Source organism: Choloepus didactylus, chromosome 6, assembly GCF_015220235.1.
Source record: "Choloepus didactylus isolate mChoDid1 chromosome 6, mChoDid1.pri, whole genome shotgun sequence".
Lineage (NCBI taxonomy): Eukaryota > Metazoa > Chordata > Mammalia > Pilosa > Megalonychidae > Choloepus > Choloepus didactylus.
The window spans coordinates 34,378,771-34,404,106 of record NC_051312.1 but is presented as its reverse complement, the minus strand read 5'-3'; the positions used below and the strand labels follow the sequence as shown (position 1 = coordinate 34,404,106).

Here is a 25,336-nt window from a genome sequence, read left to right as displayed (position 1 = left end):
TGGGGCTCGCTGGAATGGAACTGGAGCACTCAAGATCCTTCTATGCCAGGGCTGCACCCCCTTTGTTTCTGCTTCTGCCCACACCCCACCCCAGCCCATAGTCTGCCAGACCACCTAGGAGAGATGGGAGCAGGGCAGGAAGGGTTGCAGGGAAGCCGGCAATGGGCCCCAGCTCACGGGAAGGTGGTTCCCAGATTTGTGTCTTCCCTCCCAGGGCCTCTTGTCACTGGGATCGGGTTAATTTCTTTTTTGGCTGGGGATCCTGACAGGTGGCGAACCACAGAGTCTGATTTTGAGGACTGGACTGGAAAGGGACGTGGAGACCATCTAGACTGATTTCCTCGTTACCCAGCCTGGGAGACTAAGGCCCAGTCTCAGAGGTGGCCCCAGAACTCGATTCCAAACCAGGACTCAGCCTGGGTCTGCCGGTTGCCTGTGAATCAGTGTTCTCCCAGGTCTCAGGATGAATCCCACCCGAATATGAGAAACAGAAGGGGGCCCAGCCTCTAGAGGAGCCTGTTCCCTAAATCCCACCCTGCTCACCCCACTGTCTCCCTGAGACCAGAGGTAGTGAGGTCACTCTTGGAGCCTGCCCCTCCCACCCACAGGCTTAGCCCGCCCTCCCTTTCCGGCCAGGAGACCCAGCTGTTGCAACACTGGGCCAGGGACTTGGGTGGAATGAGGCCCTGGAAGGGAGAGAGTGCAATTACCCAGCCCTGGCCTCACACATCCCGGTTCCCCTCCCCACCAACCCTGGCCTTGAAGACAGATTTCCCAGCGCTGCACCAGGCAGGGGCACCGAGGCATCAGGTTCCCTTACCGTGCTGGCCCAAATGGAAACCCTGGGAACCTTGGGAGACGGAAGCAACCAGCAAGATGAACTACCCTGACTTCCCCAGCACCTTCTGGGGTGGGGGGATTCTAAATTTAGCCCCCTAGGTACCAGCAGGCAGGGTTTACCTGTTGGTAGGGTCGGCCGGTCATTTTTTGTTCCTGCCATGGGAATCAGCCCATATCTTGGTCATGGGAATGCCCAGACCCATGTATACAGGGGCTGGGGCCCTCCCCAGGTCTGGCTGTGAGTGGCCATCTGGTCGACCACTTGCGTGCAGCCTAGCACTTGTGCACGGGAGCAAAATGTGCAACCCACCTTGGGGGAATGGGGGAGCAAAGGGCTTGCTGCAGCAGTGGCTGTCCTGGCTCTGTATGGTCCAGTCCTTCTGGTGCTATCCCTGCCTCCCTTCTCCATCCTGTCTGCATCTCCCTGCAGTAGGCATCAGGGATCTTAGGCTGCAGATTCCAGCAAGGCCACGAGGGGGCCCCAGGTAACTCAGACATGGCCTCGCAGAGGCTGGAACCTAGAGCAGCCAGGTTCCAGGTTGGCAGGTTGGCTCTTTGAGCTTTGCAAAATGCCTTCATGTCTGTTACCTTGTTTAGCCTTCTTAACAACCCTGGTAGGTGGGCAGGTGGATAGGTAGGCAAGTAGAGCAGTTATTATCTTTACAGGAACTGACTCTCAGGGAGATGAAGTGGAGTGGTGCCACTTGGGACTGGGGGCCCCAAGTCCCCTGGGCCAGGCTCTTTCCCATTAGAATGTACCTGATCCTGGGAAGGGAAGGGAAAGCGGGCACTGGGAAAGGTGCCTGGCCTACGTGCTTCCAGAATTTGGGGAACAAGTGCTTCTCTGTGGTTGGGGCAGGGTCCGGGCATGTGCTGAATGAGGATGAGGGGAGTGGGTAGGGGTGGTTCTAGGGTGTTTTCCAGGGCTGGGTCCCAACCCTGGGCTGCCTCCTTCCTCTCTGTTGTAATCGTTTGCCCTTCTTTGTTTCTGTCCCTCAAGATGACGAAGATGAGGAGGCGCCGGGGCCCTCGCGGCAGCCTTTGCGGGTCCCCCTGCATCGGTCTTCAGAAGAAGAGGCCCACCTGGCCAGGCCCACCCTGCTCCGGTCGTCCTCTTCCTCAGACCAGTCCGAGACGGTGGGCCCCAAGCCAGAGGCCCCGCCCCGCCCCTCGCCCCAGGCCCAGGCTGCCTGCCGGACCCCTCGGCCCCACCCCAGCCCGCCCGCCCCGGGCCTCGACTGGCAGCTCCTCCACGCCCAGGCCCAGCAGACCGAGGTGCTCCGGCAGTTCTGCCAGGAGCTGGTGACCGTGCACCGGGACATGGCAGGCAGCATGCACGTCATCGGCCAGGCGGTGGCCGAGCTGACTGGCCGCGTCGGTGAGATGTGCCAGACTCTGACGGAGATCCGGGATGGGGTGCAGGCCTCTCAGCGGGGGCCAGATTGGGCTGCCCCCATGGGGACTATCCCCCAGGCCGAGGCCACTCTGCCGGAGCCCCCGCCCATTCCCCCAGCACCAGCCCCTGCACGGACTACCAGGTCTAGGAAGAGAAAGCACAATTTCTGACTAGGCTGGTCTGCACTAAGAGGAAGAGAGATGGAGGAGGGGTGTCTGTCCTTGAGACAGGGACCAGGCTCTCTTGTCCAGGAGCAGGACTGATGACCTTGTGGGATATTGGCGGGGGTGGGGGCTGTCATCCCCTCCCTCAGTGCTCTAACAGAGCATGTATCCAGCCCTTCTCCCTCATCTTTGGAGGATGCTGAAGCTGTAGGAAAAGCCACCTGCTTGATGCTTGCTTGGCCTGGAGGATCATTTTCCTCTTGGTATTCCATCCCAGAGCAGCAGGCCTTGTGGAGGAGCTTCTAGTGGGCAGCATCCTAATGGAATCCTGCATTCCAGCCTCAGGGCTGCTGCATTGGCCTCCCAGACTTGGCCTCCCAGTACCTGATCCTGCTGCTTTCAAAGGGGAAGAGGCCTAAGGATGGGCAAGTGGAGCTCCGCCCCTCAAGGAGGGGTCTGTCCTCCTCTGCCCCAGGGCTCTAAGCCCTGGGTGGCTGGTGCCCCTGCCTTGGCCTCCTGCTTGTCCCTGTGCGCGTGTGTGCTCAGCTGCTGTGCTTGCCTTTGGTGGAGTGGGGAGAAGAAACTGTTCATGCTGGAGGGAGAAGTACCTTGCATTCTTAGGGATAGCACTTTATGCTTTTTCTTGCACTTGCAGATGCATAATCTCAGTGATTCTCAGGGCAACCGGAGAGGCAGCCAGATTGGATATTATTGTTATGATTGTCATCATCCACATTTCTTAGATGACAAGTGACCCAGGCAGTTAGTGATGGGCCAGGACTGTGGATTTTTTCCAGCTCCCCTGTCAGAGTCCAGATCTGTAAGGTAGGAGTGGGAGGGGGGTTGGCTCCTTGCCCCAGTTGCTGCCCCCCTGTGCCTCTGCCCCACCTCAACTCTCCTGGGTGGGAGTGGGGGACAGGAACAGCATTTAGGAGGTGAGTCCACTCACCCCTCCCTGACCCTAGGGCTCACAGCTAGTGGCTGGGGAGAGGCAGGACCCAAGTTTCATGAGTTTGGCTTCTAAAAGAACCCACAGCTCAACAGGGCTCATGTTCCAGCATGCCTCGCCTCTGCTTGCTTGGGCTGCATACGTGTAAGCTACACACATCTCTAGCTTTGTGTTTCATTTTGGAGCATGGGGTGAGAGCTGGGTTCTTAGAGTTAGGGAGGGATGTGGGAAGTGGCAGACGCAAGCTTAGCTCTGACCTGGGTGCAGCTCGGCTCTGTGTCCTCTTTGCTCCCTGGCCTAAGTCTGATCTTAGCAGAACTCTTCCCCCACCTCTCCACCCCCACACCTGTCTCTAGAGCCGTAGTGCTGTGGGCTGGGAGGGTTGCTGTACCCAGTGCCTGCCATGGCCTTTCTTGGAGCGCTGCTTATAAACCCATGTAGGAAGAGCAGAGGGCGGCTGCGACGCTCCTGGGCCCTTGGCTCCATCTCCACCATTCTAGGGTTCTTTGGGGGTTTCTGCACCCCCTCCCCCCGCAAACTGAACACTCCCGTACCCAACAGCCCAGTGGCTTGATTATTGCCTGGTATTGCCCTGCCCTCCTATGCTGGAATCAAAGATTGCCTTCCGAAGTATTTTTGTTAAGATGGCAATAAAAAGAAATCAATCTCACACTTGGAACACACCCAGTCTCCAGGATCTTTCTTTGGTGTGTATTCTCTTTCTTTGCTTCCTGTTAAAACCTCAAGGCCCCCAAAGCAAGGGTTAGATGATTGAGGACAAAGGGTGCTGGCATTTCCCTGATCCCATGAGCTCACAGATGCCCTGTATCCAGTGTCGTGCTAGGCCCTTGGAGGGAAGGAAAGGAACTGATGGGGTCAGGGAGACCAAGCAGGCACATGTGACTCTGTTCAGTTACTTTTAATTTCTCCTCACATCAAGAGTGAGATGTTGCTAAATGAATTTTACCTTTTGTTCTCTGAGGAGAAATTTGGGGTCCTGGAAAATCACTGCTTCTGGCAGGAGACCCCACAAGGGTCAGGGGCTGTCCATTTGCCAGTTTACCTTAGGGACCACCATGCGGCATGAATCTTTTTTCGATTCTTCCCCCTGGCTCAGGGTATCGGTTACAGGCAAGGCCTCACCCATCTAGATCTGGCGTTTCTTAAGGTAAACGTAGCTGCTCCCTTTTGGTTCCCATTAGGGGTCTCCTCCACAGAGAGGGAGGTCTCCTAATTTGCATGTTGCCCTGGCTTACTGCCAGTCCCAGGGGAGAGGAACTCCCTGGCAGGAAATCCCCAAGTCCTGACCAGGAAGCCCCTGTCTGGAAGGCTCCAGCCTGCCTTTGGTGTCCTGGAATCCAGGCCATCCTCTGCAGATCTGGGCTGGGCCAGGTGTGCTGCCAAAAAGCTCGGTCACGGACATCGAGATTACCCATTTTCCAGGAGATGCAAAGATGCTGTGGTCCCATCGCGGGGTCTCCCCGCCGAGGTCCCTGTACTAAGCAGTGACTGGCTGGCCTCTCCACCGGAAGCAGTGAAACAGAGGTCATAGCAAAGGAGACAGTGGGGAGAAGATACTTGCCAACTTGGGATGGGGAAGGTGTCAGTACCTTTTTTTTTGGTGTAGGGCTATCAGGTCAAAGCAGGAAGGTGAAACTCAGGCCAGGGAATGGAAATGAGTAGGAAGTCGATACCAGCCTGAGACAGGGATGCCCTTTTTAAGAGTGCAAGCCTCCAGCCATGACAAAGCTGGATGGGAGACTGCGTGTGCTGAGTTCTGCACCACAGTGGCGGCTGTCAGGGGCAGGGTGATTACCTGGGGGGTGGATGCTATAACCCAAAGTCCCACCCGGAGACCTAAGTGCACATGAGACCCAAAGCCCAGCCTCCTCTTGGTCTGTCTTTTCCCATTTCCGCTTCCTAACTGGGGTGGCTTCCTTTCCACCAGAGAGATTCCCACAAAGCAGGAATATCTGAGCCTGGCCTCTGTCTGCTCCAAAAAACCAGATGCCCTGTGGGTTATTTTCTCTCTTGGAACTGGTAGTCTTTTCTGGCTCAGCTCAAAAATATGGCAGACTGGATAAGATGCAGCGGGTAAGGCTTTAGAAATGTCTTGTTGGTGCTTATCTGTCCAGTACCCAAAGTCAGCAAGGAGGTTGGAGTAAAAACAATCCATTTTCATTATGAAAGTTTCAGTCCGTAACCTCACCCACACCACCCATTCCCTCAAATGCTTCAAAAGATCCCAATGCTGGGGGGTGGGTTTGAAATGTTATTAGAAGAGCCCTGGCGTTTGCAGAAAAGCATTTCCCACCTCCATACCAATATACCCTGTGCATTCTCTCCAGTGAGGTATGTGACCTGTTAACGCCTCAAGCCCCCTTGCAAAGAGCTGCCCAGCCACAACAACAAATAGAAAGATTTTCCCTCCCAGGAAACCTTCCACTCCTCAGGGAGGGCTCTTGCTTTCCTGCAGCTGGCTGGTGGGGAAGACATGGTTCTCCATAAAAGGGCTGTCATCTGTGGAGAGAAGAGGATTCTGGGAGTGGTCAAGTCATTGGGTGTTACTGCAAAATACTTAAAAGAGGGAGACATAATTAGAGATAATTGGTGTTGGGACTTAGCTGGCTCCATCTAGCATTACCTCGAAAATTATGGCGTATAAACTTGTTACCAGAGAATAGGGTAAGATTCACTGAGGGTTGCCATATATATCATATTTCAAAATAACCAAATACAACAAGAGTCTGAACAAATTCTGGTCTGCTTTTAAAGATACCTTAGGATCATGCAAGGACTCAGGGTTCTCTTCCAGAATATTCTTTCTTGTTATAGGAAAAGGCTGAAAGAGAAATAGACTTGAATCTTTTTAATCCTTTTGACATACTCTAGAAGTTGCTCTTTTGAATAGATCTCTGATAATAACTTGTTCCTCATCTATCTTTTATTCTTAAAATTGAGTTCTGGGGGAAATAATTTGAGCTTTTAGAGCTTGAAGGCTGTTTAGAATCTGAAAAAAAAAAGAGGGAAGAGAAGACCATTTTCCTTTCATTGTGCTCTGTGAGTCAAGTGATTCTTGTGAGAAAAAAAGATGAATCAATGGATTGCCTTCCTTATCTGCGAGTAGGAAAATTGGGGCTACTTCAACTCTGTTCTGTGCTAACCACAGTTGATTGTTTTGGGGTGTCAGATCTCAGGCTCTTACTAAATTGGGGACCAGAAAATATTTTGCACATTCAGAAGAAATCTCAGATACGGAATAAAGGCAGACTCCTGCAATTGGAGAGTAGAGATTGGGGAGAATTCATTGGGGATGGCTTCTGTGAGCTAGGGGTCCTCTGTTCCTTTCCCCTAAGTACCTTGTTAATAACATCTTGGCTGTGTAGCCTGGAGACCACCCTCTTGTCTCCACGGCTTAGGGAGACCAACAGTTATATCGGATGCTGACAAGAACACAGATGCACTGAAGCTAAGATCCTGGGCAAGAAGCAAGTTCTGGGGGTCCAAGCCCTATAAATCTTGCAAGTTCCACACTTTCAGAGTGGAACTTTTGACTCAGTTCTTTCAAAGGGGCAAAGCAGCCAAGGCTAGTGTTTGCCCTCCCTTCCCTTCTTGTTGTTACTCCCACTGGGTCTTTTGCCAGAAAGGATTGCTCAAGTGGCCTCCTTCAAAGGCAGTAGCCTCCTCTAGGTCGGGTAGAGCAGACCCCATAGGGGAAACTCCAGGTGGACGAGGCAGCATGTATGGAAGGGGTGGCCAGTGCTATCCCCGGGGTGTCTCAAATGTGGACATGCTCATGACTGCCACCACTGTCTCCTGGTACTGGAATTAGGGTTTGTGTATTTCTTTTCTTTTCTTTCTTTTCTTTTATTGATTTCCTTTTGTAACAGTAATAATTGATCATTGAGCAAAAGTTGGAAAGCACAGAAAATGGCAAAGAAGAAGAGCCACCTATAATAGATAATTGCTATTTAAACATTGGTATATTTCCTTTAAGCAGTTTATCTAGGCTTGCTTTTAAAGCATTTTTGGAGCCCTAATGTAAATAGCTTTCAGTCTTACTATTCTCATGCAGTATTATATCAGGACCATGTTTTCCATGTCATGAAAGACTCTTGGAAGACATTTTTCTATGAATGAGGAACATTCCATCATCCCGATGTACCACTCTTTAATCATTTCTCTAGTATAAGACATTTTGATGTTTTTGCTTTTGCTCTGTTATAAATAATGATACAGACAACACTGTGGTATACAAGCTTTGCACACTGGGTACACATCTCAATGATCTTGATCCATATCACGAATTCCTTTCCCCAAGAATGGTTCCAGTTTATTTTTCACCATCAGTATGAGATGACTTTGTCACCACTTTTACCAGTACAGAGTATTATCAGTGATGCAGTGTTCTACTTTATGTTGTTTTTTTTTATTAGTGATTTGTTCATTACCCATTTGAATATGTTTTCTGTGAATTACTCTTTCCCCCGACTGCCCCAAATACAATTTTTGGGCTATACCAGCCAGCCGGACTTTGATTGCTTCCCTGGCTTTTGAGACAAATCATAGCATAAAGAAAAGTTTATTTTGACTACAAATTTCCTAGATGCATGTAGCAAAGAACCTTAAAACACCAAATAATTTCTCCTTGCCTTTTTGATCTGTACACCTAAACTTCTGGGCAGCTATTGCATCATCTCACCTGTTGGAAGTGTGTAAGGTGGCAGGTTGGATGTTGGAAAAGGAGTTTCAAGCACTTTGGGTGATGACCATAGATTCTGAGGTTTTGACAGGCTTTAAAGGCTATCTGGGCATTGCCGAGTTGATGCTTTACATGCCCACCTACGGGTCAACAGTTATAGTAGGGAAAGCATAGACGTTGTAACTGCAGCTCCCATTCATTAGCTGTGTGACCTTAGGCAAGTCACTTAGCCTCTCTGAGCCTCGATATCCTTACCTTAAGCATGATTTTTTTAGATTAACCAGTGGTTCCCAACCATTATCACCTCTTTTATTTACCTTCCTCCCATGTCCCCATTGAATTCCCTATTTTGAAAGATTTTGATTTTGCATTTATTAATTGATCTCTGGGGCATCCTTGTCACATGGGTTATTTCTGCTTGGCTTTGTGAAATACTGAAAACAGTTCAAGGACTGCACACCCTTACCCTTATCCCCACAAGTAAAGATTAGTAAAGACTGGACAAGATGCTCTTTCAATTTTCTAATCACCTGTAGATCTGGTGTTGAATTTTATGTTTACCATAAACTATGAAGCAGTCAGGGCAAGTATCATTTCCAGCCTCAGAAAACTGAGAGCTGGAGAGGTTCAGAGACTTGCTGGAGGTCACACAAAACGGTGACATCGGGACAATGACCGGCTCTAGCTGGTGCTCCTTCCCTCAACAGGGCAGCTGTTTTGTTGGCTTTCCCACGTGCCCACGAGCTCGTGAACTCCTAACTGCCTGCAGCTGCCCAGCACAGTGCCTGGCGCCCAGCAGGCACTCCCCTAGGGATGGCCCATGCATTCTCACCTGTGCCCCTCGCCCCCAGGTACGTGGTCATCTCCCGGGAGGAGAGGGAGCAGAACCTGCTGGCGTTCCAGCACAGCGAGCGCATCTACTTCCGGGCGTGCCGGGACATCCGGCCCGGGGAGCAGCTGCGGGTCTGGTATAGCGAGGACTACATGAAGCGCCTGCACAGTGTGTCCCAGGAGACCATCTACCGCAATCTGGCCAGAGGTGAGTGCCCTGCTGGAGGTGGGGGCCTCGCCCACAGCTGAGCCCCAGGGGGAGGCTGGGGATGCCTCCTTAGGAGCTTCCTAAGAATCCCAGTGGGAAATACAGTACATCAGCAACGGCAAGATCCAGAGGGAGTCGGGGCCAGGGGGCTCAGGTCTGAGCAGCAGTGGTCACCTCTGTGTGTCCCCTCCCATCTGAAACAGACTCAGAAGCCCTCATCATGGACTGTCAGAGAGGGTCAGTGGGAAAGACAAGTCCCCAAAGCCAAGCAAATGAGCTTAATCGAAATGGATCCTGTTTCCCCAACTCAAGCTGATAAAAAGAGGTTATAAACTGTGGTTGATTCAATAATAATAGCAGTAAGACGCAACATTCACTAAGTGCTTAGTATGTGCCAAGCATAGTGCTAAGCAGGTTTTCTTCGTTTCTTCAAGGAATCATCACAAGCGTAACCCCTACCCCGAAAGTGTGCTGCATGGGTTAGGTGGGGCAAGGTACATAAAGAACTATGCCTGCTTTGACCATTATAAGCCCTCAATTGTAAACTTTTAATACTGGCAATTCCGTGTGCATTATTATCCCCATTTTACAAATGTAGAAACGGAGGCTGAAATAAATGCAGTGACTCACCCGGAGTCCCATGACTAGGAAGGGCAGAACTAGGTTTCTAACCCACCTCTGTCTGACTTCAGGGTCAGAGCTCTAACCTCCTATGTTATATGGCCTCCCAGACAGAGCACTAAACCAGTCTCTTCCCTGCTTCCTCTGGGCCTCTACTAGCCATCCTGAAGATATGATATGAAAGAAAAATATCTATTAGAAGAAGGTTGGAGGGAGATGGGAAGGTTACCTTAGTCCTGGGGAGCCTAGGGGTAGGGTGGTCTTGTCCATCCAGGCTCCATTTAATTGAGTCATTTGAAAGTGATTTAAAATACTCCCCAGCTCTTAGCCCTTTGCCTCTTTACTCCATCTTCATTCTGGCCAGGGCACACTGGTGAATCCAGGGCCTTCTACCAATGGGTCATTCCTTGCACCAAAGCCACATATCCAAATACCCGGAGTCCCTCTGGTTCCAGGAACCAAGACTATGGCCAAGCCCAACTGTGTCACATTCCTGACCAACCTACACACTGGAAATCAATCCTCATTTGGAATATGAGAAGAGAAGATAAAAAGGGGAAAGGGGGTGGGAGTGATCATTGAAATTAAGCTATCCTTATGAACAAAACAGAACAAAGCAAATTGTGGACAATGAGCACACAGCTGCTGCCTGACTTGGTAAAAGGTATCTTGTGTTTGGATGGGCAGTGAGAGGAGACCCAATAGACACTCTCATGTCTTGTCTTCTTTGGATCTGGGGCTCGGGAACATGCTGATTTCTCTTGGGAAGGCATGTTTCCATGATAAGATTGCAGTGGTTTCCATTTGACCCCCGGAGATGCCTCATGCAAAAGTCTGGTGCATAGTAGGTGCTCAGTAAATCTTTGTTGAATGAACAAAAGAAGAATTGAATGAAGACAGACAAGAGTTCTCCAAAACAATCATACCACCAGAAGAAAAGAAAACCAAGAGAAGTCATATCTGAGGACACAGGTTTCATCCCTTGGCCATAATCTTCTTGAATTGTTCTGGATGTGTAATGTCCTTTTTTTCCCAATGTCTTCACTGAAGCACCTCAAGCTGCAGCACCCTCAGAGAGACCTGAGACCCCAGGGGAATGCTCAGAGAAGGGGTGAGCATTGAGGGGTGGTTCAAACGAGGCGTGGCAGACAGACTTGCAAGTAAATACACCAAGGTATGTGAAGATGCAGGAGGAAGGAAGAGTCTATTCCTGGCTAGGCTGAGCAGTGGTAAACAGGAAGGAAATGGAAAGCCAGAGCAGAGCAGGGCCAGGACAGGTGCTGAACTTGGGCCAGGGGCATTGGGAGTGGTCATGGAACACAGTGGCCTTTAGACAGGTGTCTCTGTAGTCTGTAGATTTGGCAGACTATGGATACTTTAGATGGTGCCTTAGGGTGGTGGGCCAGCCCTGCTCTGGAAGGGGGATCCCTAAGGTCCCACATAGGAAGAGGTTTCTTTGTAATTGAAGACTGGAGCCCTGATAAAGGCCAGGCCATGAATTATTAGTTCTTATTAAGTTGGAGCCCAGAATTGCTTTCTGAAGAGAGTGTAAGTTATTCCCTTGTGCCTGTCTTTTAAGAATATGTTTTATTCGGTGCTTGTGTTTAGAAAATTTATTTGATTTACTTTGAGTCATTGATCTATCTTGAGGGTTTTCTCCCCTTCCATATTTCCTGGAGGCTTTGGAATCAATTTCATAATGCTTAAAAGTCTGCTTTGCACACAGATTTTTCTGGAAGACTTAAATCGAAAGAGGGCACCTGCTTATCCTAAGAAATTTGAAAGACCTTGTCTTAGAACAGAATGGCATGTGGAATCCTTGGGGATTTGTAGCCTTGACCTCCAGATACATGATGGGCTGGTGAGAAAGCCCTTGGTTTTTAGAGATTGTGAGTAAGCGAGTGACATAGCTAAGCTGTAAGACAAAGGTTTTAAAATCTTCTCTTCATCTTTACCCTTTCTTCCCTCAATGTTATAGAAATGCAGCCTGTGAGGAGCCACCCCTACTTTCGGGCAGCTTGAGATGAGGTTGCTTCTTAAGGATTTATGTGAGGGCTGAGGAGACATGCTGAAGAGGTTATTCCCTTTCATGTTGATACCTGTAGGAAACCTGGTACCAAATGTGGGGCAGGGCACAGCACCCCATGCCAGCTGCGGGAAGTCAAGCTCTGGTCACAGCATGAAACATTCTAGATTGCTTAGGGAGATCCCTTGGCCTTTGCTCTGAGGCCTTTCGCAAACGTGGCTGTCAGAAGCCCAGTTGCATCATATGTTCAAACATCATATCTCATGCTCAGAATCACATCCCTCAGGGTGCCTGCCCTTGATCTTGGAGAGTTCCTTTGAGAGTTCCAGTCTCCTTGTGCTGTCCCCACCACCACCACCTCCGGGGAGAGTTAGCATTTCTGTAGCAGTTCATAAGACAATGTTGGCTGCTTTAAATAATGCGGTTAAGATATTTTCTTGTTGAGGAGGTCACCAAAGTCTGGAGGCTTACAGTCATTCACACCGTAGAAAGAAATAATGAAATGTCTTTCAGATGGTCAGTTCAGGGAGCACAGCTGTATTTTGAGGATGCTTTGTATCAGTGTGGCTATGCTAGCCTTGATCTTGACAGAAGCTGTTATCTGGGCACCCCAGGCAGCTATAGGTAGCCCTTTCTTCACTTTTCTTTCCACCTCAGTCATCAACGAGAACCACAGATGGGGTTCAAATTGTGCTTTCTCACATTTTCCTCATCTCCTGATTACCAGGAGAAATTGGAAAGGACAGTTGCTGTAGAAAGGACTTTGCTCCAACCGGACTACCTCTGGAGCAGTCAGAGAAGCAGAAAGAGTGGGGATCGTGGTGTTTCATGTGTACCTTTTACCAAGTCGAAGCAGCCGTCTTCTGATTGTGAGGTCTTGGGGGGGGAAGCCTTGAGGGCTAAGGGATTCAGTACTCGTCCCTGAGGAGTGTCACCCCCCACCCAGTGTGATTAGATGGGATGCCATCTTCTCAGGTCAGAAGATAGCAAACACCTTTGAAAGGATTCCCAATATCCACCCCCTTGAGAATTCTCTCAACACTCAAGGGTGGAGCTTCTGTACATAGAGCTCCAGTGAGACCGACTCTTTACAATTAAGTTCTTTCTGCTTCTTCTGGGTCCTTGGACTCCAGCCCCCATGATCCCGTGGGTGAGCTGCCTCTCCCTTTTTGTAGCACCTGCCCCACAAGGCCAGACCCAGTGGGATGTGTCCGGTGACTTGCTAACAGGAGTCCTGCTTTGTTTTCTGTTGGGTTTTCTGCTTTGGGGGTTTCCCCACTTCCTCACACCTGGTTTTCCTTCCTAGGAGAGAAGAGGTTGCAGAGGGAGAAGTCTGAGCAGGCTCTGGATAACCCAGAAGAACTGAGGGGTCCCCTTCAGCTCCCCGTGTTGAGACAGGGCAAAAGTCCCTACAAGCGTGGCTTTGACGAGGGAGACGTGCACCCTCAGGCCAAGAAGAAGAAAATTGACCTCATTTTCAAGGATGTGCTGGAGGCCTCATTGGAATCTGCAAATGCAGAAGCCCACCAGTTGGCACTGAGCACCTCGCTGGTCATCAGGAAAGTCCCCAAGTATCAGGACGACGCCTATAGCCGGTGTGCAGTGGCCATGCCCCATGGCCTACAGAACGTCAGCCGGACCCAGGGGGAAGGGGCCTGGAAGATCCCCCAAGGCACCTCCAAGGAGCCAGGCCCACTGGAGGATGAAGAAGAGGAGCCTTCGTCATTCAGGGCGGACAGTCCGGCCGAGGCCTCCCTTGCATCTGACCCTCGCGAGCTTCCCACCACCTCCTTTTGCCCTAACTGTATCCGCCTGAAGAAGAAGGTCCGGGAACTCCAGGCAGAACTAGATATGCTTAAGTCTGGGAAGCTTCCCGAGGCCCCCGTATTGCCACCCCAGGTACTGGAGCTCCCTGAGTTCTCAGACCCTGCAGGTAAGTTGTGCTGGATGAGATTATTGTCAGAGGGCAGAATACACAGTGGGCAGTGCAGAGGGTGGCTGAAATGGAGCCACCTTAGGGGAGGCCTGAGGCCTGTAACGGGGAGGTGGGCACTTGCCAGGCCCGCTTGCAGCTCCAGCGGATGCTTCACGTGTTGCCATTGTATCCTCCTGGTCAATAAAGCAAGTTCTGCTGCAGGAGGGGTGTGTGCTGTGTTCTTGACCCGTTGCCTTTCTCTGGTGGTCCTGAAGGTTCTGTACACCAAAGCCCGACTTCTGAACCCACTTTTATCTCTCTCCAGTCCCAAGCAATGAGCAGGCAGGGTCTCGTGCCCTCCCAGACACCTTCCAGGAGCCCTGCCTAGTTCTTCTCTTCCTGAATCTCTGCTCTGCAACCCGTGCCCTATTTTCTCTCCCTGGAGTTTTAGAAGAGTGGGTATAAAGAGGCCGCAGAGCACATATCTGCATGCTTTAGCCCCCCCTTCTGTCAGCTGCCCAGATTCTTTTAGAGTCACTCAACAACAAGGGAGGTTTTTCAGTACACATCCACAACCAAGTTAGAGCATTGGCATGGTGTGTCCTCTTAACCACATCCCTCAGCTCAGAATGAGGTGTCTCAGATATTCAGAGCACGCGGTGCACTAAACAGCATTCTGATCCTGAAATCATTCCGAGCTGGGTCGAAGCTGCTTCACCCAAGGGCAGAATGCCTCCCTTGACCACAGTAACGATGGGGCAACCGAGTCTTCCATGTCTGACTTTTGAAGTTTCATGTACTTTTCTCTCCCCCATCAGATCTCCCCTCCTAGTTTGTGCTGGTCAATTGAGATGGAAAGTTTCTCTTCCCTGGGCACCCTCTAGTGGTAGATGAGGGCCAGCAGCCTGGAGCACGGTGGCCGTTGTGGACAGGCCACAGAGCGGGGTCATCATCTGTGGATAGATAACAAGAGGGCTTATAAATAAATTCTAGGTTGGGATTCGATCTGTCATAGGAATTGACTACCGTCCGGTCAGTGTTTCCTATTCATTTTAGGAAAGTCTATTTTTTTTTTATCCTACCAGGTATAAATGTTTCTTTCCCATTTGTTTTCCAGCCTCAGAGAGCATGGTCTCCGGCCCTGCCATCATGGAGGATGATGACCAGGAAGTTGATTCGGCAGATGAGTCTGTCTCCAACGACATCATGACGGCGACCGACGAGCCCTCCAAGATGTCCTCGGCCACCGGACGCCGGATCCGGCGCTTCAAGCAGGAGTGGCTGAAGAAGTTCTGGTTCCTACGGTACTCCCCAACCCTCAACGAGATGTGGTGCCACGTCTGCCGCCAGTACACCGTGCAGTCCTCGCGGACCTCCGCCTTCATCATCGGCTCCAAGCAGTTTAAGATCCACACCATCAAACTCCACAGCCAGAGCAACCTGCACAAGAAGTGCCTGCAGCTGTACAAGCTCCGCATGCACCCCGAGAAGACAGAAGAGATGTGTCGCAACATGACGCTGCTCTTCAACACCGCCTACCACCTGGCTCTCGAGGGGAGGCCCTACCTGGACTTCCGGCCACTGGCTGAGCTCCTGAGAAAGTGCGAGCTCAAAGTGGTGGACCAGTACATGAACGAGGGTGACTGCCAGATCCTCATTCATCACATCGCCCGGGCACTGCGGGAAGACTTGGTGGAGCGCATCCGCCAGTCCCCATGCCTCAGCATCATCCTGGATGGGCAGAGCGACGACCTGCTGGCCGACACAGTGGCCGTCTACATTCAGTACACCAGCAGTGATGGTCCCCCGGCCACGGAGTTCCTGTCCCTGCAGGAGCTGGGGTTCTCCAGCACAGAAAGCTATCTTCAGGCGCTCGACCGGGCCTTCTCTGCCCTGGGAATCCGGTTGCAGGATGAGAGGCCGACTGTGGGTTTGGGCATAGATGGAGCCCATGTCACGGCCAGCCTCCGCGCCAGCATGTTCATGACAATCCGCAAGACGCTGCCCTGGCTGCTGTGCCTGCCCTTCATGGTGCACCGGCCCCACCTGGAAATCCTGGATGCCATCAGTGGGAAGGAGCTCCCCTGCCTGGAGGAGCTGGAGAACAACCTGAAGCAGCTGCTGAGCTTCTACCGCTACTCGCCTCGCCTCATGTGCGAGCTGCGGTCCACGGCCTCCACCCTCTGCGAGGAGACAGAGTTCCTTGGGGACATCCGGGCTGTGCGGTGGATCATTGGTGAGCAGAACGTGCTCAACGCCCTCATCAAGGACTACCTGGAGGTGGTGGCCCACCTCAAGGACGTCAGCAGCCAGACCCAGCGGGCAGACGCCTCGGCCATTGCCCTGGCCCTGCTGCAGTTCCTCATGGACTACCAGTCCGTCAAGCTCATCTACTTCCTGCTGGACGTGATTGCCGTGCTCTCCCGCCTGGCCTACATCTTCCAGGGTGAGTATCTGCTGGTGTCCCAGGTGGATGACAAGATCGAGGAGGCCATCCAGGAGATCAGTCGGCTGGCCGACTCCCCCGGGGAATACCTGCAGGAGTTCGAGGAGAACTTCCGAGAGAGCTTCAATGGGATCGCGATGAAGAACCTCAGGGTGGCAGAAGCCAAGTTCCAGTCCATCAGGGAAAAGATCTGCCAGAAGACCCAAGTGATTCTTGCACAGAGGTTCGATTCCCGCAGCCGGATCTTTGTGAAGGCCTGCCAGGTGTTCGACCTGGCCACCTGGCCCCGGAGCAGCGAGGAGCTCCTGAGCTACGGCAAGGAGGACGTGGTTCAGTTATTTGATCACCTGGAGGCCATCCCGACCTTTTCCCGGGATTTCTGCAGGGAAGGGCTGGACCCCCGGGGGAGCCTGCTGATGGAGTGGCGAGAACTCAAGGCTGATTACTATACCAAAAATGGCTTCAAAGACCTGATCGGCCACATTTGCAAGTACAAACAGAGGTTTCCACTCTTGAATAAGATCATCCAGGTCCTGAAAGTCCTCCCCACGTCCACAGCATGCTGCGAGAAAGGCCGCAACGCCCTCCAGCGAGTACGCAAAAACCACCGCTCGCGCCTCACCCTGGAGCAGCTCAGCGACCTCTTGACAATTGCGGTAAATGGACCCCCAATTGCCAACTTTGATGCCAAGCGCGCCCTGGACAGCTGGTTCGAAGAGAAGTCTGGCAACAGTTACACACTGTCTGCTGAGGTCCTCAGCAGGATGTCCGTGCTGGAGCAGAAACCTGTGCTACAGACCGTGGACCACGGGTCAGAGTTTTACCCAGACATTTAAGGGAGCTGGCACCGGAGATTTCACTAAGCTGTTGAATATTTTTTTAATCTATACTCATAAGCTTTGATATATTATATAAATATATATATTATATATATATATATATATATATATATATATATAAACCACACTGAAAAATTTTAAAACCACGGTGACGCGTCCACCAGAAGCTACTGGGAGCTTTCAGAAAGGACTAATGTTGGAAACGGACTCTTCGTCTACAAAAGTTGGCAGCTGCAACATAACATGGTGACTCATTTTCACTCACGGAAGCATGTGTGGGAGCCACACGTGTTCCCACCCAACAGTCAACCAACAGCATAAGCTAAAGTGACAGGTCTCTGTCATCACCTTTAGGTAGCTCACCCTGTTTACGTTGTCATTGGGGGTTTGCAGGGCCTTGGGTTTGGGTTTGGGTTTATGATCTTGCCTTTCCTTTTCCCGGCGGGTTTTAGGATGGGGCTTTCTTGGCCTCTTCGTTGACGTTCTGGTCTAGCTGAATCAGTTCTCTGACTGGGGACAGGGTGGGTTGGTTTATCTGGAATGGGGAGTTTGGTCTTTCTCCTTCCCCAACCTGATTTCAGCTTGAGGGATTTTTAATCATTTCCTGGTGAGGGTTCCTTTGACACCCACCGCTCCCCACCTCCGTCACCAATCCCACCTCCAGGTCTTTGCTTCTCTCCTTTCAGCCTCCTGGATGTTAGATAGTCCCTGTTATACCGAAGGCAGCGTTGCCTTACAGCCAATCTTGAAATCCTGGGGGAGGGAGAGAGGGTGAGCTTTTTGCAGTGCTCTTTTTACACGTGGAGAATAAAACAAAATAAATTCCGTTCAGATCCAAGGCTATTAGGAAGATAAAGAGCCAAAAAGTCCAGACCCCAATAGGGCAGTGATTTTTGGCTAAAAGAAAAAAGTTAAATGAAAAGTATATATTCAATTGACATAAATTATTTATACTCTGTCTTTATAATCATGTAATGGGGTGGGGGCATTTTTTTCCTGTAATAATCAAGAAATACCTGCTATAATTCAGTGGCAGGATCTGTCAATGTAAGACCTGCCCTGGGTTTTGCATAACTCAAAAGAGAGTCTCTCGAGAGATTTAGTTCTTCTTTAGCGACAAGTCTGATAACATGCTTTACAGTCCGGCAGAAGGTCGTGGGAAAGTTGGTAATGTATCTATGCCTGTGAACTCTTCCTCTTTTGAACAGGGTAGAGAAAAGGAAAAAGCAAGAGGTAAGACAGGACTCTCCAGGCATCAGCCTGCACACACTCACACACACACACACAACCACAGTATAAGCTTTAGAAATAGTCACTGGCCTACTCCCTGGGGCAAGCAGTGGTTTAAGCTAGAGGAGTCTGATCAGTGATCTGTAATTTAACTACCGGTATACCTCGCAAGGGAGTTAAAAATGTGCGTGAGCTGTTAGGAACTTCTGTTCATGTTTCTACATCTGCTATGTGCATATTTTATATGCAGCGTTCCTATGATATGGACACAGGTCGTATCTGGTGGAGGGAGGAAGATCTGAAGGGCACGTGGTCAGTTCTGCTGCAAGCTGCCCCTCTCCGTTAGCAGAGAGCCGGCCGAGGAGGGCATGCTCTGGCCAAGGCGAGGTCCCTGTGTCCTCCACCTGCTCGGCTCACACATCATAAAACTGTGGTGGCTTCCTTCCTCCCTGGTTTATCTTGCCTCAGAGGCCTCATGCCACCACTGAGAACCATTGTGGAAATGTCATCAACACTGAATGTCACCCTCCCTTCCTCGTCCTGCCAGTCCCCTCAGCCCCCACAGACCTCTCCCCCACTCCCATGGTCTTGGTGCTAAGATAACTTTAGAATCATTGCTGCTAGTCAATAGCTTTCATTATATAAATATATATATATACATTATATATTATTTTTTTGCAACTTTTTTGTTTGTTTTCAACAGTGATGTAGCATGTTAAAAAAAACAACCACAAAAATACTGGTTTCCTCCAATTGTCCCACTGCCAGGCCTCATATGCTGCCTTCTTCAACAAATCAGTGCACCCCTGCCTGGTGACGTTCACCCCACCCCAGCCCGGTTGCACATGGGCTTTCCCACCCTCCTCCTCGGAACAAGGAGAGAGTTAGCAGGAACTGGCAACAGAAGACCCACAGCCCTTTCCTGATGCTTTGCAATCCCCAGCCTCGTTCTGCTTTCCCACTTTGAGTTGAGGTTGCCTCTCCCTCCACCTGCCCCTGCCATCCAGGTTGAAGCATAACTGTGGTCAAGCGGGACACCTGCAAAGCACAGGTTCCCATCCTTCCCTCCTGGACTTCCTCTCCACGCACACACTCCAGCTGCCGGGACTGCGGGATCGTGCACCGAGCAGTGTGGAGACTGAGAGAGGGGTTGGGTGGAGGAGGCTGGCGAGTTGGGCTTCAGCGGGGCAGAAGCAGTGGGTCGGAATCCTTTCTTCTAGCCAACAGTTGCCTTACACTTTCTCCTTCCTCCCTCTGCTCCTCCCCACCTTCTACCTGGGGTCATCCCCTAGACCACTCATTTGGAAACAAGGAAGAGAGATCACTAATATCTGCAGACTGTTTCCTCTCCAGGGGGTGTGGCCAAAATTAGCTCAAATCTTCATCTAGAGGTTAAAAGAAAAAATCCATGGGGTTGATGCCAGTGTCAGTTCCGTATCTCCCAGGAAGGCTGGTAATAGGTGACTTGCCTCTGATCCTTGGAGAATGAGCTGTTCCTAGCAGCACGTGGAGCTCCCCGAAGGGGCTGGAAGCTCGGCAGAGGCACCTGTAGAACTCTGGGTCATCTTGACTTCTGCTGAAGTGGCAGATGGCATGAAGGTTGCTTTGCCTTGGAGCAGGGAGTAATGAGGGAGCAGCTGGGGTTGCAGGCCGCTGCAGTTTATGCAGCGTCTTTTCTCATCCAGGATGCTCCTTGGGAGCCTCGGTGCTTCTCTTTTGTGAATTCTGCTTGTATTAGCCATGATTTCTGTCGTGGGCTGTCCCACTCCTCTGCCTCCTTGAGAACTCTTGGGTTGATGGGACCCTTGGGATCAAACCCAGGGATCCATTTGTCTGGCTGGCCTGACTTCCCTTTGGTGGGAATAAAAGGCCACATAGAGGCAGACCTTGCGTCCAGAATGCGGCTGCTTTAGGTGGAGCCCTGGCTTCGGAGTGACAACCAGAGCTAGCTTACAATGAAATGATTCTCCCTCTGGGATTGAGGCTTGTCCTAGTTGAGCTAGCTGAGGGAACGGTTAGTGACCTTTTTTTGGCTCATGGAGTGGGTAGAAAGTGAGTTCAACTTTGAGGCCCAGATTCGTGGCCAATTTTGTCAATCAGATACAGTGCAGAGCCGGGGAGCCAGAAACTCCTATGATTAAAACTATCTGCTCTTCTTTAATGGAGGGGGGATGAGGCGGGTAAGACACATTGACATCTGGTATCTGTGTAACAGCCCAGGTCCATCTGCAACTCTTGCCATTTCAGAATCTTCAGATTTGCCTGCCTGGGTGAATAGGAAGTCCAGGTGTCAGAAGCAACAGCCCCCCGCCCCCAACCCATTTTTTTTCAATTGACTGCCTGCTGACACTCCGCAGTGCCAAGCAGACCCTCAGTTCCCTACCCTTACTTGGGAATAAGAACATTCCCGAGCTCCAGGATCCCTGGATGGCTGGATTTTGCACTGGGCCTGTGAATCTCTGGCAGTTGGGGGGTCTCTGATCCCAGCCCCTGCCATCTGTTTCCATGTTGTGTTGTTTTACTGATTCCCCTCCCCCATTTATTTAGGAGGAAGGGTCTTGTAACTATTTAAGGTAATGCTTAAATATGTTCCGTTTGCTCGGAGGTGATGCCAAGAAGAAGAAAACAGAGAAAGGCATGTAGAGGGCTGGAATGATAGTAGAGACTGAAATGGACCACTCCTGGGTCTTCAGTTTTGTCTCTCTGGGACTTGGCCCAGCTCAGGCCCTGGGATGGCATTACTTTAGCTGCTCACCTGGAGCCTAAAGAGATCCAGGAGGTGGCTTGGGGGTTAAAATTTAACTTCTGTCTTCTAGATTCCTCTCCCTTCTTTGTCCCTCCCACCCCCTCTGGGAACAGGAATTCTATATCTAGATTTGGTTTGGGGTTGATGTCCAAACAGAAGGCTTTATTCAAGCTTTTTCCTGGTGCATACACCCGGTTTGGGCAGATCTCAGGTTGCTCTGATCGCCAGTCTCCCTCGCCTGTAGAGACAGGCCCAGCTGAGCCAGGCTATGACAACCAAGGGGAGCTGCCTGGCCTCCTTAGACAAGGAAGGGGGGAGGTTCAGAGGGCAGGTATGCTTGGAATAGTCTGATTCCAGACACCAGCCTCCTGGGGGGCGTTGAGGGCCCTGGTGCTGCTTCGTCGTGGGCTCTAGTCTGGTTTCCTCTTCACATCCTCAGGAGGGAAGTTTCTGTCAAGAGCCACACAAGGCCCTTCGCCCGCTTGGACAGAGGCCCTTTTCTTGCTCTCTGTCAGTCAAGATGCTTGAGCTGTGATATTTTAAAGAGCCTTTGAGGTGATCTTTGTGTGTTAGCCTGAGGGAAAAAGTGCCCTTTTGGGAGGAAAATGGTACGGCCCTCCCCTTCCGTCTGGTACTCCCTTCCCCCATCTCACCCCTTCAAGTGGTTTTGCCCTGGAAATAACCTATGCAATCCAGTCTCCCTAGGAGTGAGTGCATGGAAGCAGGGGCCTGTGCAGTGTATAAAACAGATGCTACAGCATATATATTGTATATATGGACATATATAGTACGTATACACACAGAGTAAGAGATTAAATCACGTCTATATATCTATAAATAATATCCTATATATTTATACATTTCTATGTTTTAAATAGTTATAAAAATAGAGTCTATAGAGAGCTGGGAGAACAGCGGGACAGCCTGCCGCTGTGCTGTGCAAAGGGGGAGGAGGCAGAGCCTTCGTTGGGGGAGCCGTGGAAGCTGAGCAGGCTGGAAACGGGGCCTCCCACCCGGAGTGTGGGAGAGGATGGCCCGCCTCGCGCCTCCAAGAGGTCTGGGTCCCACCTCCCCGTGCACTTTCTCTCCTTTCCCCCCCAGGCTTGGTCTGAGGTTGGAAGGAGATTCTCACCCCCTGAGTTCCAGCTGAAGTGCCCCCTACACCCCCCACCCCCCGCAAGCCTATACTTAGGTGGTCACTGCTGCTTGGCAGCAGGGCATGGTCTCTGCCCTCTGGTGAAGAGACAACTTCACAACTTCCCCCCAGTCCCCCAGGAGTTAGCAGCATTGGTGGCAGTAGGAAAAGTGCCGATTGGATGATTGGATGAAGAGTGGTCCAGGAGAGATGCTGCCCCTCCGCTCTTGGCTGCTTCTGCTGCCCCCTGGAGGCCAAACCTCTGAAGTACAGCCGTCCTGGCCTCCCTCACCCACTCAACCACTGTCTCCTGGGCGGGGAGTGGTGAGGTGGGCAGCCAGAGCATCACCTGGCGGTGCTGTCCGCCACCCGGAGGCTTCCCACACCAGGGAAGGGGACACCAGGGAAGGGTGGGAGAGACATATCCGCACACTCACAAATTCAGTGGCAACTCCAGTTCAGACGCGGGGCTCGGCCCAGACAACTTTGCACAGCCGCTGCTTCTGGCTGTTCTCAGGACAATGCTTTTCTGCTTTTCCCTCAACAGGCAGGTTTAGTTCAAGTACACTGTTCTGATTCTTGTGACGCCCTGCACTCAGCCTCTTCCATTGTGAGGGGCGCCCTCCTCGGTCGTCCCCAGCTCCTGCCCCAAGCAGGGGGTCAGGGGGACCGTGGGTGGGCAGCTGGGGCCTGGGTGCAGCTGGCAGCATGCCAGAGGGCTTGTGCCACCCTGCTGGGAATCAGAAGCCCATTTTGCTTCCAGTTTTCTCTCTGCCGTTTGTTTCCCCTGAAGGTAGGAGTTGGGGGTCTGATGAGGCCAAGGTAATGGGGGCAGAGGCACCTGCAACCTCTGCTCAGGAGAACAGCCTTCTGCCTTACGGCTTGACAAAGGCACTCGTGTCCCATCCCTGCAGCCTCGTCCCCTTGGACCCCCATCCTCCTCTTCCCTGCCATCCCACAATGTACCTCAGTCTCTGGCAGAGCAGAGCCACCCCTACTACCTAAGGTCTGGGGGCTGCATCTGTTCTGCCAGTGCCCACCTCCTGGCCCTTCCACATCTGCCCGGGTCTCCTCCAGCCACAGCTAGCTGCCAGCCGGGTCTCGGAACACCCTCCAAGGGCCTGGCTCACGAGGGACCAGGCCCAGCCCGAGCCTTCCTCCATGGCAATGGATCAGACCCACGGCCAGGGGGTGGTCAGCCCCGGGCAGCAATCCCACAATACACTGTACCTCAGAGAGAGATGGCACCACGGGGCATCACGGGGGCCTGGCCCCCTTGGTCCAGAGGACAGACAGCCGGTGACAGTGCTACTCACAAAAAGCTCAAGGTAGGCTGCCCTCGGGCACCCCTCGGTCTTCAGTTTTGTCTCTCTGGGAGAACCAGCAGTTTGGGTCTTTTTCAGCCCCGTTCTCTCTCCTTCCCTCCATCCCCACACTGCTGAACTGTTTTATTTCAGTCACCAAGGAAAGCTAAAGTGGGGGTGGGGGGAAATACTTAGGAGTCTATTATCACATACATAGTGATATGTTAATACTTTCTTTCTTAAAAAATATTTAAAAAGAACTCTCAATGTTATTATTTTGCAGACTAGGCTTTATAGTACCTGTGTGGCGGGACCTAGAACACTGGATACAAATAGAGCTATGTTGGTTTATCATAATATGTACGCAGAAATTTCCTTTTGTCATATTATCCTTGTCATGTAAGAAGATTGTTAATAAAAAGCATTTAAATTTACTCGCCGAGGCCTAGTACCTGCCTCCTTTCCTCTATCCCAGCCCCGTCCTTGGAGCTGATTCAGAAGGGGCTCCACGGCAGGGACCAAGTGGTCAGATTAGGAACCTGCCTGCTGCTCGTTGGAAGGAACTTGAAAAAAAATCATTCTAGCAACTTCCTGCGGCTCTCACTCCTCTCCCTCATCAGAGTTCACTCCCAGCAGGTAACCAGCGTGTCTTGCCCTCCAGTCAGGCCAAAGGAGGTTGCTACCAAAACCACTTAAAATAAGATGTCTGCCCCCACATGTGTTTGTCCCAAACAGCTGTTGCAGATAAAGTGTCTTTCTAATTTTCCCTCCAGTTGCCCTCCATGGTTCTCTACTTGCACATCTGGATCAGCCCGGAAGGGCGGCTCCTCAAAAATTTGCTAATGGTTCTGTTGTGGGGGTGGGTGATTGTTGTTTTGCGCAAGTTGTTGTAGAAAGAAGATGGACGTAAATTCATTAAAGACATATATTGTGTTTGGGTGTTTTAATGGGATGCTAAGTCCTTTTACTCTCAGCTTCTGCTCCCCGTAGCTCAGCTTCCTTTCAGCAGCCTTCCTTGTCTGTTTCATGTAACCTCTGCCTTCTTGGTGTCGGCCATTTTCCTCTCAGCCCCTGAAGTTCCACTGAGTTAGTCACTCGGTGACTTCCTGTTGTGAAAGCCATCCCTCAGCCCCCGTGGAATATTCTGGTTGTCTTCTTCCCAGCAGAGTGGGTGTAGGGAAGGAAGGAGCAAAGGGGCATGGCTGTCCCTCATGTCTCACCAGCACAGGTGAGCCACGTCAAACACCTGCCCCACCACCGCCAAGCCACCCCGATTTGCCCACTTTTGACCCACGTTTTCAGTAGTCACTGGGATGTGTGGATGATTTCAGCAGCAGGGTACAAGGAAAAGAGATTCCCATCTGCACTTGGCCGTGAAAGTTGGTCTCCCCACAATGGGGCTTGGAGAATATGGTGAGGGGGCGAAGTCTGTTCTATTCTCTTCCCTCCCTCTTCTCTCCAGCTTCTCCTTAGCTTCCCTTTCCAAGATTCAGAGGATAAGTGGAGGGAACAGGTGATGGGCACCAAAGAGAAAAATCTCAGGGACTGGGTAGCTGCCTGAAGACCTGAAGAGCTGCCCTGCCACAACTTCTAGAGTGATCTTTTTAAGTTCACAGATCTAGCTATGGCATCTTCCCTGATTAAAACCCTCCAGTGACTTCCCATTGCCCTCAGAATTTGATCCAAACCCCAAATCATGACCCCTTAGCCTTGCACGATCCAGCCCTGCCCATCTCCCAGCCTTGTCTTGTGTTCCCTCGTGCTTCAAACCACACTGGCCTCCTCTCTGTTCCTCAGAATCACCAAGTTCTTTTCTGCCTCAGGACCTTCCTATACCCTCTGCCCTCTGCCTGGACCAGTGTTCCCCAAGGTGGTGGCGTGGCTGAGCTCTTCTCACCCTTTAGATCTCAGTTGAAATGCCACCTTTTCTTACAAGTCTCTTCTGACCACCCTCTTTAAGCAGATGCCCTCAAGTCACTATGCT

At 51.3% G+C, this 25,336-nt stretch overlaps 1 protein-coding gene across 6 annotated transcripts in view; it reads left to right on the top strand.

Annotated features, from left to right (window-relative positions):
- The window catches only part of PRDM11 (PR/SET domain 11), an 85,447-nt gene extending 61,661 nt beyond the window's left edge, over positions 1 to 23,786 (top strand). For 4 of the 6 annotated variants that reach the window (XM_037838689.1, XM_037838687.1, XM_037838688.1 and 1 more), the window contains exons 6-8: positions 8,903 to 9,090; positions 13,044 to 13,670; positions 14,770 to 23,786. In XM_037838689.1, the coding sequence (XP_037694617.1) occupies positions 8,903 to 9,090; positions 13,044 to 13,670; positions 14,770 to 16,934 (2,980 nt within the window). In that variant the 3' untranslated portion in view covers positions 16,935 to 23,786. Of the gene's footprint in view, positions 1 to 1,840; positions 4,179 to 8,902; positions 9,091 to 13,043; positions 13,671 to 14,769 lie in introns of those variants that run through there. The other 2 variants (XM_037838690.1, XM_037838691.1) reach the window with 2 other exon arrangements.
- The last annotated feature ends 1,550 nt before the right edge of the window (positions 23,787 to 25,336 follow it).